At 31.6% G+C, this 15,927-nt stretch overlaps 2 protein-coding genes across 3 annotated transcripts; one reads left to right on the top strand and one right to left on the bottom strand.

The window, feature by feature from the left end:
• Positions 1 to 4,339: 4,339 nt before the first annotated feature.
• LOC134829959 (facilitated trehalose transporter Tret1-2 homolog) lies at positions 4,340 to 15,116 on the bottom strand. 2 transcript variants are annotated; one of them, XM_063843280.1, is made up of 8 exons: positions 14,884 to 15,116; positions 14,081 to 14,113; positions 11,669 to 11,774; positions 6,446 to 6,767; positions 5,836 to 6,383; positions 5,591 to 5,777; positions 4,878 to 5,067; positions 4,340 to 4,817 (listed from the first exon to the last, which is right to left on the bottom strand). In XM_063843280.1, exons 1-8 carry the CDS (start codon positions 14,895 to 14,897, stop codon positions 4,541 to 4,543), a joined length of 1,677 nt encoding a protein of 558 aa, XP_063699350.1. In that variant the 5' UTR covers positions 14,898 to 15,116; the 3' UTR covers positions 4,340 to 4,540. The 2 variants fall into 2 exon arrangements, with proteins under 2 accessions (XP_063699350.1, XP_063699351.1); XM_063843281.1 differs by lacking the exons at positions 14,081 to 14,113; positions 14,884 to 15,116 and adding an exon at positions 11,961 to 12,506.
• LOC134832331 (calponin homology domain-containing protein DDB_G0272472-like) lies at positions 6,928 to 11,348 on the top strand. The gene is made up of 5 exons (XM_063846316.1): positions 6,928 to 6,984; positions 7,036 to 7,380; positions 7,434 to 7,658; positions 7,930 to 10,635; positions 11,079 to 11,348. Exons 1-5 carry the CDS (start codon positions 6,928 to 6,930, stop codon positions 11,346 to 11,348), a joined length of 3,603 nt encoding a protein of 1,200 aa, XP_063702386.1.
• Positions 15,117 to 15,927: the final 811 nt, after the last annotated feature.

Below are 15,927 nucleotides of genomic sequence, written 5' to 3' on the forward strand. Positions count from 1 at the left end.
AAAAATCAAAAATCATTTATTTTTTTCCTGGTGACACATTTTTATATTTTACAAATATTTTATTTTTTATGGAGGACTTTGTTTTAAAGTTTAATTTGGAACGACCTATTTAATTGTACAAAAAATTGCGCTTTCATCGTGGTCACAGCGGAAATTTATTATTACAGTTACTATTATTATAATCCCTTGGACCTTGCACAAATGTCATCATATGCCTGACAGAGACGAAACACATGACGAGGATGAGGTAACAAACGAAAGGTGTGGCTGTTTGTATTTAATACGCTCATAAATAAAATGAAGCGCGCTCTCTCAGCAAGTTCCACCAGACTAACCCATTACTAATTATTTTTCCGTTGTTACAACAAGAAGTAATTATTTGCAAGCAACATATCATTATCCGATTCAATTCTTCTTCTGCTTATCCGTGTTTAAAGAGGATGATTGTGTTTACAAAGGTAAAAAGGCGTCTTTTGGTAATTACTAACTGTTTACTCGTTGTATCCTCTTGATACTACATTTCCTGCGAAATATTACACGACATTCGTTCTTATTGCTGTGAAAAACGTTAAAATGATAAGATCAAACGCTCACTTTGTAGGTAATGGTCGGCTCAAAGTCGGAAAGGAAAACAGAAAAAAACGGAAATAATTGGAAAGAATCACTTTTCAAGGACAAGAATTGTTGATATTTTGTTGTCGTCGTCGCGAGTTGTCAACTAACTCAACAAGTAACGTGATATTTTTTGGAGATTGGAACGTTATTAGTGTTTTTTTTTTGTTTTTATATTTTCAGGTAAACAAGTCTGAACAAAAGCTTTTGTTACACTGATTGATATTGCATTGATTGTTTTATTGTGAAAGATCCGGAAAGTTATGAAAAAAACATGGAGCCGCCTGGCGTCTGATTTCTGACAGAAAGCCAATCAAAGCTTTCATTCAGTTTTCATCATAAACCGGGACGAAAAAATATTTCTATAGAGATTTTTATGATATTTGGAGAAACACTCTCAGCTGAATTTATATAATATGTTTGAACAAAAACTTGAATATTTGTTTTTTTATTCAAAAAAATTAATATTTTTCCTTTTCAAAATTAAATTTGTTAAATTTAATAAATTTAAATTTTCACAAAAAAACGTCAATATGAATATTTTATTAATTTTTAGTTATTTTCTAATGGTTTCAAAATATGTATTTTTAAATATTTAAAGGATTTAAAGATAATCTTTTTGGAATTTTTCAAAATATTTTACTGAATTTATTGAAAATTCATACACAATTTATTATTATTTAATATTATTTTATATTTCATTCATTAGCTTAGAAAATATTTCGTCTGTATAAAATTTATAGTACTTAGTATTTATTATTTAATTTAATTTAATTAATTTTAATTTATTTATTTATTTAAATTATATTTTGTTCGTCCCTGTTCATCGTAATTATTTCTGATTTTTCAAATGGAACATTGTTGCTAACCCAAATCGCTAGAAAATTCTGCCTCTAATTTCATTTCAGTTTTAATGAAAGACAAAAACCGCAACGACAACTCATATCCAAACGTTATAAATGTGTCTGTCAAATTTATTTAACAAATAAAATAAAATGTTTCAAATAAAAAAGCAACCCGTCGAAGTCAGTCGCGCGATTCATACACCATTTATAATTATTAATAATATTATTTTATTGTATTTGGGCGCTTTAGCAACAACAGCAACAATCGCGTGATAAAAATATATAAAATGTCTATAAAACTAATGATTGAACCGAAAACGACATTTATATCGGCAAGGGATTTTTGGCAAGCAGCAACAGTCCAGTTTTTGGAGTTAAAGTTGACACCATTACCTAATTCTGTACCATAATGCGTGCTTTGGCATGAAAACTTTGCACGATAAAACCATGGGAAACTGAACTTGAAACTTTTTCCATGAAAAATTTAAAAGACGAGAAGAAAAATCGAACATACACGAAAAAAAACAGACAAGTAAAGTTTATTGACCTCGCAACTTGTAGTGCTCTACATACGTGGATAGAACTTGCGAATGCACAGGAATGATGATGATAAAGGAACAACAACGCACGAGTCAAAACAACATCCTCTACAAGAGGAAATCGTGGTTGCATTTTCCATTACTACATATCGTGTCGTACCGACGAAAATCACTCTCACAGAACATTCCTAGGCGTGTGTGTGTGCGTGTGCGACACGAAATAACGTGCATGTAAGCCGTTTTTGCATACACACTCGTTGTCGTCGTCGTCGTCGACGTACTCATGACCCAATAAATAGAACGTTCTTTCGGGTTCGTTCTATTGATTTTTCCTGTCCATATGCACGGTAGCACTCTAACTACGGTCTTTCTTCTTTTCATGTTTTATTTTCGTGTGTTGTACGGAGAATCTACTCTAAAACGTAAAAAAATAAAGTTATCATGATGCCGAAAGATAAAAAGATACTGAAGATATGGCACACAAGTAAATGCGATAAGCAGCCTCTTATGCGACCGACAGCCGAGTACATGCCACGGAAAATGTATAGATATTTGACATGAAAATTTTTCACATTTATTTTGTCGTAATACACGCGACCAATATCTCATACCCAGCATATTTCCACATATAGAACATCACAATAAAATGTCAGATTAAATTCATTAAATTTTCATTGATATGGCATTTTGTCTCGGTTTTCTACTATTTTTTATGGCTTTAACGTAGTTCATTGTGAAATATGGATCGATGGAGGCGCCTGTTTAGCATTTTTGCACACACACAAAAATTTTGTGAAACATCGGCAGCGGCAGAAAGCAACCAGTCGGCTCCATAGACGTCACATATTGAATTAAAAACTTTCGTCAGAAATTTTTTTATTATTAAAATATTATTGTTTAAATTTTAATTGAAAAAATTCAACACAATCAAAAATGAACAAAAGCCTTGTTGTAATGAAAAACTTTTTTTTTTTAAACTGATGATGACATTTTTATTATTGTTGTGAACTTTGTTAGTGATATGAACTGATTTTTTATTATCTTTTTACATGTTTTAGATATTTATTCACATAAAAATATTATTCTTTTATTAACTTTGAGAACAATAGAGCTTTTATGTTACTTCACTATTATACTTTTTTGGGTTGAAAATATTCCGACGCACTTTTTTTTTGTTATATACATAATTTTGCGATGTGATTTTCTTAACTTTTCATATTTTTTTATATATTGGATTAAATATTCATTTTTATATGCACAAAAAATACGAAAACAGCTCACGTTCAAGCGTTTTTTGAATTAATAATTTATAAACTTTTTGCAACAACTTCACTATTAATGATAAAAAATAAATTAAAGGAGTTCTGGTTTACCTAAATATATTTTTTATTTAATGGATGACTCACAGATAAATATTTTCTTTAACTTTAAAGGTAAAAAGGATAATATTTCATACTAATTTTGTGCTCTATTAATTAACTTTAGTAAATATAAAATTGTTTCAATATGTTTAAAAGTTTTCTTTGGTCCTTTCTTTGTTTATTTCTTTTATTTTTCTTAAAAATAATATTTTTGTAGCAGCTTTTCCATTTTCACTACGACTCGGTATTGTTTTCTACACAACTGAGAACAGTCAGTTGCGATTTTGGAAAATTAAGGGAAATTTCCCGTGTGCGAGAGAGAATTTTCCCCATTTGTGAGAGCGGTGGCGCAAGAGAGAAAAGGGGGAAATTTTTATATATGCGGGTTTTTCGTGTAAAATCGTAAATGCTAAAGGTGATGCGAACATGCATACGAAACAAGAAGGATATTTTTGTTGTTGGTGTAAATTAATAATTTAGTTACTCATTTTAAAAGCTTACCTCATGCAACAGGAATTTAATTAAAAATAATTCCGAGAAAGAGCTGGTTGTGACGATGTTGGAAGACTTTAAAGCCGGATTTTTGTGTTTTCATATTTTTATTTTTACTGTGTTCGTACATATATTTATTATCAGTATGTCACTTCCACTCACCAGCAGTAATGCCGACAAGAAATTTCCTTTGTTTCTCTCTTTGTTTTCATTTTAGCCACGATTCGTTCCTACAGAAGAATGTTGTGTGAAGAAAACTTCTCAAAATTCATGAAATAATGTCAAGAGGAAAATTGCTCAGTAGTAAAACAATAACAAGGGTTCTCTTTGTTTAACATTTCATTTTGTGTTTGAGGGTGTAAAATGCGAGTGTTTGCCAGATGAATGTTTAAGAAAAAGTTTTATGATGAAATTTTTTCACAGTTTTTGACTTTTGAGGTCGAACATTTATCACCTGATAAAATTTTGCAAAAAACATTTTCTACAGTTTCACAGAAAAATAATTTATTTCACGCATTTTCTTACATTCAAATCGGTAGCTCGTCTCGTGTTTCATTTAAATTAGTGGAAAATTTTCGTGCTAAAAATATTTCCTTAACTATTCATATGATAATACATAATAATCAATACTGGTACTAATTAATACGAAAATTATTTTGTCTTTCAGGCACTTCTGGCACCTTTTGTTCATTCAAGTTTTGTTGTTGATGTCATCTTTCAGCATGACTTCCGTTTCACTAATGGTATTTAATCGTGGTTGCATGATAAGATTCTCCTTTTTGGGTTCCGGTGCGCGTTTTGTGCTGCTGCCTGATTTTGCGGGCTTGGTAAAGTACGCTTCAATTTCTTGCAACTTCTTTCCGTGAGTTTCGGGGATGATAAATAAGGCGTAGAAGAAGGCAACGACCGAGACTGCAGCGAAGAACCATTGCAAGGCTTGCGGACTACCGAGGAAAGCTTGAAAGGGACTGTAAAAAAAATTAAATTAATTTTTTGTAGTGATTTAATATTAATTACTGTGTACTTACCGATATGTTTGAACAGCGGCAAACATAAAAATATTTGAAAGAGAGTACGAAATGGAGTGTGCGATACCACGAATTTCATTCGGAAACAGTTCGGCTGTCATGGTCCAGGGGATCGTTAAAAGACCAATCATGGACGTGCAGACATATAAGAGTAAAAATATCACAGGAATCCAGCTTGGAGTGTCATGTCCTGAAAAATAACAAAAATTCAAAAGTTATCTAAAAACAAAAAAAAAACTTGAAGCGGTCAATGAAATGATTTTTTTAAATTTTTAATGGTTATAAGACACTGAATTTCAAACTTTTTATTTTAAAATCGTTAATGGAAATTGGTTTTGAAATACTTCTAAAAATAAAAATTAAAACTTAATTTTGTAAAAAAAAAAATAAGAGAAAACTAATCATTTTAATATTAATTTTGGTAAAAAAAAATCGATATTGAATATTTTTCATAAATTATGAAAAAAGTTAAAACTGGTAGTTTTTCATAAAACTTAAATCTTGTTTTTGCCTTATTGGTTCAAAAAAATAAGGAGAGGCAACTTTAAAAAATCTATAATTCAGTTCTTATCTATAAAATATTTTAAAAGATTTAGGTAAATTGCCTAGTTATAAGCCATAATTTGGAAATTTTATGAATTTTATTCAACCATTCAATGTATTGAACTTTATTTTTGAGGTTTGTTTGGAGCAATTATTAATAATTAACTTACCAGTTTTTATCATGTACGTCGCTAAACCAGAAAATGCCATGCAAATTGCCATTCCAATTGAAGACACCATCAATAAAGCACGTCTTTTGTACTTATTCAATAACCAGGCATTCGAAACTGACATTATTAAACGCGTAACGCCAAACAGGATACTGCACGTGTATGCATCAATATCCGTTCCAATTTCCTAAAATTACATTTAAATTTAGAATTTCTTAGTTTTTAGGTAAATTTGTAAGTCTTACCTGAAAAAATGTTACTGCATAGAACAAAGTAATATAGATGCCACTAAATTGTTGCAAAATAAATAATCCACTCAAGATGAGAAGTGGTTTGTATCCTGTGGGTTTGAGTAGTCCAGTCCACTTGGGACGAGTTTTCATGTCATTTTCGTCGTCGGACTTGGAATTCCGTCGCATTCGTTCCTGACGCTTTGCTTCCTTTTCGCGTATCAACGCGTTCAAGTGCATATCAGCAAGAGATTCATTCGTGTGATCCGGTTGCGGATAATTCTTGTACAAATGTTTCAAACCACGTGCTGCGTCTTCCATTCGTCCTTTTCCAACAAGCCATACCGGTGACTCGACGACAAAAATTTGAATTAGCACTGCGGGAACCACACAGTATGCGATACTGATCCAACTTAAGTAACGCCAGTTCAATAAAGCTCCCTTCGTGTAGCCAATTACCATGCCTAACGAGGCCAATGTTGGACCCATTGAGATTAGAGAGCTTCTTAAGTCGGGTCTCGCGACTTCGGTAATGTAAACAACGGCAGGACTTGTTCCAATTACTAGTTTGAAGTAAGAAAAAATTTAAAAAAATTATTTTAACAGAGCTTTGAAGGAAACTTACTGCACCCAAATCCAGTCAGCACTCTTCCAATCAGCACCATCGCCACATTATTAGCTGCCGCAATCAATATCCATCCGATAATGGCAGGAATTGCAGCTAACTTTATCGTATTGAGACGACCAATGGCATCCATGATAAAGCCAGCTGATATTGAAGCAACAGGTCCAACAAGGACGATGATGGATGCGACCCATGAGGACTGTGTTTGCGTTACGGGCAAGTCGCTGTCCGGACTTTCGGCTTGCGGAATGAAAATTGCCGAAAACGAGAGAGCAATACCGATGACAATGTGAAATGATGCTGCTATGATACTACAAATGACCTGTAAAATAGTAAAATTATTTAAGTTACATGTGAATTTTATGTCAAAGAAACTTTTCAAATTGTTACAAAATTTTCACGTTCGTCGAAATTCGTTATTGAATTAACTTCTACAATTAAGTTTTATATCAAAGAACAAACTTTATTTTGAGAATTTGAAGATGTCTGAAGAAAAAATCCGAGAAAAAATTGAAAGTGATGTCAACGAAATATCTGAGGTAAGTTAAATTCATCTGACTGTTCACCATTAAATATAAAATTTTTCACAGGAAGAAAATGTTGAAGATGAAGAAGAAATAGAGGAACCACAAGAAGATAGACAGTCGACTGCAAATAAGGTCAGCAGTGTGACCAGCTCGAATAAAAACGCAAAAAGTCCTTCTCAGCTATCTAGTCAGGGAACAAGGAGCGCTCAACGATCAAATGTTAGCTCAAAAGTGTCACAAGAACCACAAGTCGATGAGGAAAAAGCAAGCATTTTATCTCAAATGACTGGTGACAAGATAAGTAGCATGACTGGATCGGCTAAAGACATTAAAAGTCCTTCTAAACAATCGAGTCAGGGTATTCGAAGTGGTCAACGTTCTGTCATGAGCTCTAAAAGACCATCAGAAGTAAGCTAAAGTCATCCAAAAATGAAAAATTAAACTGATGATTTTTTTTATAGAATATACAAGAAAATATTGAACAAGAAGAAACAGAAGATCAACAAGTAGATGAGGAAAATTTAACCGTTAAGTCGGAAAAAGCAAGTATTTTATCACAAAAAACAAGCGATAAGGTCAGCAGTGTAATCAGTTCAAATAAAGATGCAAAAAGTCCTTCTTTGCTATCAACTCAGGGAATACGAAGTGCTCTAAGGTCTTTTGTAGGCTCAAAAAGTCCATCGGATGTAAGCTAAAGTCGTCTAAATACAGGACCGAAAAAGCTTTTAAGTTAAAAATCATTGACAAAAATTCAATAATCAATTATATTTTTAATTTATTTTTCACAAAAATTGTCAAAAAATCTAAAATTTTTTAAGTTTAAGAAAAAAACTTTAAGGTCAAAAAAAATTTTAAGACTTAGACTCACGCCTTATAAGTTTTTTAAAGTTTAAGTCAAAAGTTTTTCCGCCCTATCAAATTATTAACATTTAAACTGATCTAAAATATTTTCCACAGAACGCACAAGAAAACATCGAACTAGAAGAAATAGAGGATCAACAAGTAGATGAGGAAAATTTGACCGTTAAGTCGGAAAAAGCGAGCATTTTATCTCAAATGACTAGCGATAAGATCAGCGGTTCGACTAAAGATGTAAAAAGTCCCTCTTTACTCTCTAGTCAGGGAACTCGCAGCACTCAACGGTCTGTCATCAGTTCAAAAGGTCCATCGGAAGTGAAAATTGAACCGAGTTCAGTAAGGGAATCAGTAAAAAGTGTCATTGATGACATTATTGAGCCTTCAAAAACACTTTCTAGTCGTACATCGCCAAGAACTTCCTCAAAACTCTCTGGTTCTAGAACTTCTGAAATAAAATCTCATTCATCGCATCCTTCGAGTAAACGATCTAGCGAAGTTTCCACAACAAAACAGCAACACTTGAGTTTTGCTGAGCCCGGAACTACAGAACCGCGTTCTTCAACAGTGTCAGAAACGGTAGACATCAAACGTCCATCGGCATTTTCGAGATCTAGTAAACGAATTAGCGTTCCGTTTGAAAACATTCCATCGCAAATTCTGGATCTAACACAAAATGCTACAATGATTCCGACTTCTGCACTTCTCGACATTCTCAAACGTCTTCCAACGCCAACTCTTCAACGGATTCAGGAAAAAAGTCGAGGAAATGCCAAATTTTTGTTAAATCTTGCAAGTCTTTTGAATCAAGGAAAAGTGGCACGAGCGGAAATTTCATCAAAGGAAAATATTCAACTGACAGAAGAAGAAATTAAGGATTTAATCGAAATAATTGCTGATGAGCATCGCGAAGGAATAATTGGGGAACTGTTGAATACCATTAAACCGATTTCACTGCAGACTCAACTCCGTTCCGAAATTCCATTGGAATTAAGAGACAAAATGTTTTCGATTCCAGCGGTCGAAATATTAGATATTTTTGAACGTGTCCCAAAAGATTATTTGGAAGAAATTCGTGAAAAAAATGAATTTATTTTCAATTTGAGTGAAAATGCTGCAAAAGCCGAAATTTCTTCTCAAAAGGACTTTGACTTGACCGGTGAGGAGATACTTGATTTGGTGTCTGTACTTCCCGAGGACTTGTTTAAAGCATTAATTGGTGAAGAAACGGTCATCGGAGAAATATTAAGAGAGTTCATTAAAGTAACGCAACATGAAACTCGTCATTCGGTAGCGAAAATTCCCGATGAAATGGATGAAACTACCAAGAAAGCGCTGCAAATGAAATCTAAAATTGAAGAACGGAGTAAGAAGATCAATGAAATGAAGGGTCACTTGCAATATTTTCTCTCAAAAAGTCATAAAGATGCCGAGGATCGCAAAAAGATCCAAAAAATGAGGTGTGACATTCAATGTGCCTGCGATTGTCTCAAAAAGATGATAAAAGAATTCATAAAACTGCAAAAAGGCACAAAATTAGGGATCATGGAACCAATTATGCTTGCAACATCGCTCGACGAAGACGAAATTCCAAAATGTTTGGGTTTCTGTTCTTCAAAGTCCGATCAGAAACGTTCGATGACCCCGTCAGCCATGAGAAATATCGATCGTCGTCCAAGTGTGAGATCCCAAAAACGAATGGCGTCAGATAATTCCTCGCTTGCACGTGAAAGATGCCATTTGCAGAACGAAATTTTGAATCGTGATCGGATTGTGGAAAATTTGCAAGAAAATTTGCGAATAATGCAGTGTGAGTTAACAAAAATGACACACGAGAACATGCAGTTGACGAAAAAAATCGATTGTTTGGACAAGACGAAGGAAAATCCCGAAGATGCCGAGTGCCGGCTACGCGTTTACAAAGAAAACGCAGATTGTCTCGAACAAAATCTCACCAAAATGGGTCTTGCCTTGAATCAGCTGCAAATGGAGTTGACTGGTGTAGATCGTGAGTCGTGCGGAACATCGCGTCCCGTTACTGCAACAACATGTCCAAGTCGCAAAAACCGTAGTGAGACACACCATGACGATTTGGAGGAACAAAATCGCGAACTGAAAGCGCAATATGTTGTCTTAATGCAAGAATACCGCCACAAAGAACGTGAAATCAAAGAACTAAACGAAAAAATTCGTAAAAATATCGAATTCGAGCAATGTTCGAGTCCCGAACGTGTCGAACTGAACATCGCTCGAAAGCAACTAAACGATTTGATGGACGAACAAGAAGAATTCAAAGTAATTATCAAGGAGCAAGCAACGCAAGTCGAGGAATATCGTGACAAATTCATGAAAGCACAACAAACTGTCGAGGAACAACGTCGCGAAATCGAAAATCTCCAAGTAAACAATACACAAATAGAGCAACAAATAAATTGTGAAATCCATCGGATCAAGAGTGAGTTTCAGAAAAAATTGAAAGAATTTACTCCATTGCCTCAAATGTTGGAAAACGAACAACTCAAAGTGCATGAGTTGCACAAGAAAAATCGCGTTCTTGAAGAAAAAATATTGGAATACGGGGCGATGTTGAATGAGGCAAATGAGCGGGCGAACGAATTTCAATCAAAATACAGGGAATCAAATGTCGGCCTTATCGAAGAGTTAAAAGATCAAGTGGCGACTTTGCAAAATGAGATTAAGGACCTTAAAATGGAACGCGATCGACTTGATGACAACTTGCACGACGAAAGATGTCGTTACGAAGCGTTGCGTGGTGAGACCGCTAAAATTATTCAACGAGCAAATGATGTAAGTTATTCTTTTTTAAATGTTTAAAACTCTTTTTAATTTATATAAAATGACTAAATTTACCTAATTTTTAATCGTATGGCTGCTCTATTTAGATTTGATTAGAATTTTTTGTGCTTTATTTAAAAAATGGAAAATCAAATTTGGTTGAATTCAAAAAAAGTTGAAAAATTTATAAAAATGATAATTTTTTTGAATTTGAACAATTTTGAAAAAAAAAAATTATATACCTAATCAATTATTTTTTTTTTAATTTTTGATTGTTATTTCTAATGATTTTTTGAGCTTAAAAATTAAAAAAAATTAATTCAATTAAAAAATGTTTTAAAAAATTCCCACTTAATATGAAAAAGTATTTCAAAACCTTTTTTTTTATTTGGAAATTTTTTTTTTATTTAAAAAAAAAATATTTGGAGCTAATTCAATTTTGATTTTCCTTCCAGAGACATGAAACTACTCGCAAACTCCAACACGAGCACGTGACGAAGCTCGAAAATGACCTTGCCAAGGCAAAAGCTGATGCCGTGTGTGACGCTGCCTTGCACGAATCTACCGTCAAAAAAATCACAAACCAAATGAAAGTCCTAACATGCAATTTCGACGAGGCTCAAGCCCAAATCCATTCCCTACAAAACCAAATAAAAATATTGAGCAAGAACGGCGAGAAAGCTCCAAAGAAGATGTGTAGCCCACGAAACAGCTTCGACTTTTAAAATGACTTTCGAATAAAATTCAAGGTCGCGTTTCTACTATTTTTGACCTCACGTGTGTTCGTTCGATTGATTTTTCTTTTCTTTCAAAAAACATTTTCTTCAAACGAAAGCAACAGTAGTCACAGCAGACACCGAAAGTACGAAATAAAATAATAATAACAAAAGCTGATTTATTTATAGGTAGCTAAGGGAGACCGCTTGGCCGTACGTGTGTCATCTAAATTAGACGAGAAATTAAAAAAATGCGGCAAAATGCCAACAGCGACCGACAAAATGTAAATGTACCGAGAAGAAAAACTTAAGAATGGGGGAAAACTCACCTGTGGCAGAGCACTTTTAAACGTGTTTGACTCATATTTACTCAAGGACCTACAGCTGACGATTATTTCTCGGAATGCATCGTCACTCTTTTCATTCAGGTCTTCCCTGTAGTTCACGAAAAAAAATATATTTACATATGAATAAGTGTTATTTAATCAATTGATTTATTATTATTTTGCATTTATTTCACCACAGTGAATTGCATGAAATCGATTTCCTATAAATTATCACGTTATTTTGCCGATGCAGTACTTGTCAAAACAATTTGTTTCACTTTATCTGACATTTTACCTTATCAATCCTCTGTGCGATTCGAGATTTGGCATTTATGAACTTTCGCTTTAGACACAGCACATGTGAAGTTGATTTGACTAATTAGACCAATACTAATGTCATTTTTTCCGCACTTTCACAGCTGTTTTTGATAAAAAAAAAGTCCCGGTTTCAATTTTATTATTTTTTTTTCGCTTCAAACAACTAATTCAATGCGACAATACTGTCATAAACAATCAATCTTCATTTTTTTCAATTAGAATAAATGTTTAAGCTGCACATCAATTAGATATTAATCATTTGTTTATCAATAAAAAGCACTGTCTCTTATTTTTCACTGCAATTTGCAATCTGTAATCCTTCGTTGCTGTTATATAACCTGATTTTTCATTCTATTATTTTTTATTTTTCCTGCGTTTCATGTATTTACAGACGATGACGACGACGACGAGCAAGCGACCGCGATGACAACTCTCGCAAGCATGAAACACTGAACTGAACAATAAATAATTCGATAAGGAAAATTTCTGTGTTTCGAACGAACGAAAGAAAATTATTATTAAGTGAGCCGGCTATCTATAGACACGACAACGAGCGAGCGTATAATTTTGCTTGTAGTTGCTTTTTTATTATTGTAGTATGTAGCTAGTACATGAACTTGGCTGTGCGGATGAATTGAATATTTTCTTCATGTTTTATTCGCCGTTTTATTTTATTTCGAATTTTTTAAAGTAAGTTTTCATTTAGAATAATTTTCATTTAAACGACCTTGATATGAAAGAGCATACAACAAATATACTTCCTTTCATGAACGAAGACTTACTTTTTGTTAAATAAATAAATAGCTAATTTGGTTTGTTTGTGTAACTGTTTTCTTGAAGATTCGGCGCTTTAATTAAATTAACATCAACAAAAAAAAAGTATTTCATGAACCATCTGTCTGTTCATTAAAAAAGTTGGATTTGCAGCAATATTTGATGATTTCGCAAAAGTTTTTAAAAAACTTTCCAGTAAAGTGAACAATTTGGTGACAAGTACTTTCAGTTAAGGCATGTGCAATTTCAAAAAATGTTTCACATTTTATCCTATATAATTTTTTTTTAAATTCATAGGACAATGAATAATGAATTTTTAATGAAAAATGAATGTCAAAAATTTATGAAAATTTTCTAAATAGCTAAAATTGTAAAAAATTATATATTTCTTTATTTTCTCCCGTTGTTAACATTTTAATAAAAATTATTATTTAACATAAACATTTAAAAAAAACTGAATACAATTTTAAAAAGGTCGTTAGAAAAGTTTTGTTTTTTTAAAAAAATATTACCGCAAGAATTCATTTTCAGTATTTTTAAAGAGCTTACATATTTATTTAATAGATTAATTATTATATAAACATTTTAGATCTTTTATTCTAACATTTGGACAAATTTTCATAACAAAAAATATTTTAATAGTTTCAAAATTTCAATTTAAATAATCATTTTTATTTATAATTTTTTAAAAATTCTTGATAAAGTCTGTTCTGTGAAAAATATGCAAAAATTTTAGAATTCAACCAATACAATTTTAAAAAGGTCGATAGAAAAGTTTTGTTTTTTTTTAAAAAAAATATTACCGCAAGAATTCATTTTCAGTATTTTTAAAGAGCAATTTTTGATGATTTTTACTAGTTTTTTTTTGTGTGTTTTAAAGGTTAAAATATTAAAATTATTAAATTCATTCCTTCTTAGATTTTTGAAAAAAGTTAGGAGGGAGGTAATGTGAAATATTTTTTGAACTTGCCTTAAGCCGATTTTTTTTAAATTTATACGTTTGAATTTTAAAAAACAAAATGTTGAAAAAAAATATGTAATTAGCCAAAATTGATATTTTTATTTTGGCAAATTTAAATTAGCCAAAACATTAAAATTCATTTAATTTTAAAAAGGTTAAGGTTAAGAGTTTAAAGGTTTTTTAGTTTAAAAGGTTAAGAAAATAAATAAAAAAAATTTATTAAAATTTAATACCTTAATTTAATTTAATTAAACAATATTTTATAGCCCTCTAACAAAAATTGAAAAATATTATATTAAATTTTTTAAAACTTTTTTAAGTTTTAAAAATAAATAAAATAAAAATCTTAAGAAATTTCTTACCTTTGATGAACACTTAACGCACTGGATCCAATACTAAAAAAAATAGAGGAGATCCGTTATTTCGATCAAACATTCAAAAACACGTTTTCTAAATCATAAAAATTTTAAATATAAACAAATGTACACACACTTGACCTAGGTTAACAAACAAATTGACGAGCGTTGATTATTTTCAATTCATAAGCGAGTGTTATCTAATAATTTTAATTGGTATGTAACGGTTATGAATTACTGTGCGCTAATTTTTGGACATTTAAATTAAGTCGAGAACAAAATTTTCAACAAAAACCGGTATGCAAAACAAAAACTTTACTGTTTAGTTCAAGTTCAACGAAATTTCCGCTTTGATGGGCATGACAGCGATATAAAAATATGAATGAGTCGAACACTAAGAACTTTGTATGTGTCTTTGTACTGATTTTTGTTGGATATATGAGTAACAGCGAAGGTAACGTAATACCGACGAGTGGTTATTGACTTTTAATTTTTCTATTTCCAGCGTAAAAGAACTTACAGGACAAAAAATTGATCGTAAATTCAAATAAAAAGTTTTTTTTTGTAATTTTTATAAAGTAGCAAGAACGACATTAAGGAGAACATTTATCATTTATGAATGTTATTTGAAGTAGGTCAAGAGCGCATTTGATTTAAATAGGAATTGATTTTATATTTAAATGGAAAATTTTTATTTTTCATCATCGCAACTAAGAGCGTCACGAGAGAATTTCGTCATGTTTTGCAAATAACACTGATTTTACATTTTTTTTAACATTGAAAAGTACTTTGATGACGTTTAATGTTACCTAAGGGGATCCATAGTGAATTATTGTCACTCTGTTCTTTCTTTGTTCTTTTATCTTTCGTTCTTCGTACTTTTATATCTCTTTTCTTTATCAAATTTTATTTGAGGTTTTATTCATTTTTTTATTAAATCTTTAATGAGTCACAAATTCATGAACTTTTCTCTTTTTAGTAATAAAACTTCAACACCCACGAAAGTTACAACTTTTTAATGAACGACAGACGAGTATCTGAATTAGTCTGAGTTCTCACTAAAACTGGTTAACATCTGTTTAGTGCGTGTATTAGTTGGTTCTATTCTCTGTTAACTCAGAATCTTTTGTTGTTGCTGTGTGTTTGTATTGCAGTCTCGTTTCCTCTGTTGTTAATGATTATAGCTTATATCCAGTAAATCGCGTGCGTTTAATCGAGCGGACCAGAATACAATGAGACGCTTTTTAATTTGTTTCGCTTTGTCATCAGAAAAAAACTGCTATGCACACAGAAAACTCATTACTTTTATTATTATTATTTTTATTTAGAAGTCAAGTTATCGCTTCTAATAGCTTATAACGGAGTGTCAGTTAAAAAGAGCTACAAAAAATAAATTGATTGTTTTTATTCCATTCACTTTGTTTTGGTTTCTTTGTTGTTATGAGAAATATTTTCAGGGTATAACAAAAACAATCAAGAGCCGGTAAACGATAATTTATTTTAAATGTTGTTTTACTGAAAAAAGGCCTGATTTTTTCCCAGGAGCGAAAATTTCAAAAGGAAAATTTAATAAAAGTAGAATTTCCACTTAAAAAATTTATTTTTGATATTTTTTTTTAAGAAAAATTTAAACAAAAATAAGATTTTCTAAAATTATTTCACCTAAAATTAATTTTTTCTCATAATTTTGTGACATTTCTTAAAAATTTTCCCGATTTTGGATCTTAATATCCTAAATGTGATATTAAATTTTCAGTAAATCCTGATGTACGGCACTTACTTACCAATCCATAAGCTCGCGGTATCAATTTACTTTTTTATTACCCGAAATTTGAGACGAGGCAGAAACAAAA

Source organism: Culicoides brevitarsis, chromosome 2, assembly GCF_036172545.1.
Source record: "Culicoides brevitarsis isolate CSIRO-B50_1 chromosome 2, AGI_CSIRO_Cbre_v1, whole genome shotgun sequence".
Classification (NCBI taxonomy): Eukaryota; Metazoa; Arthropoda; class Insecta; order Diptera; family Ceratopogonidae; genus Culicoides; species Culicoides brevitarsis.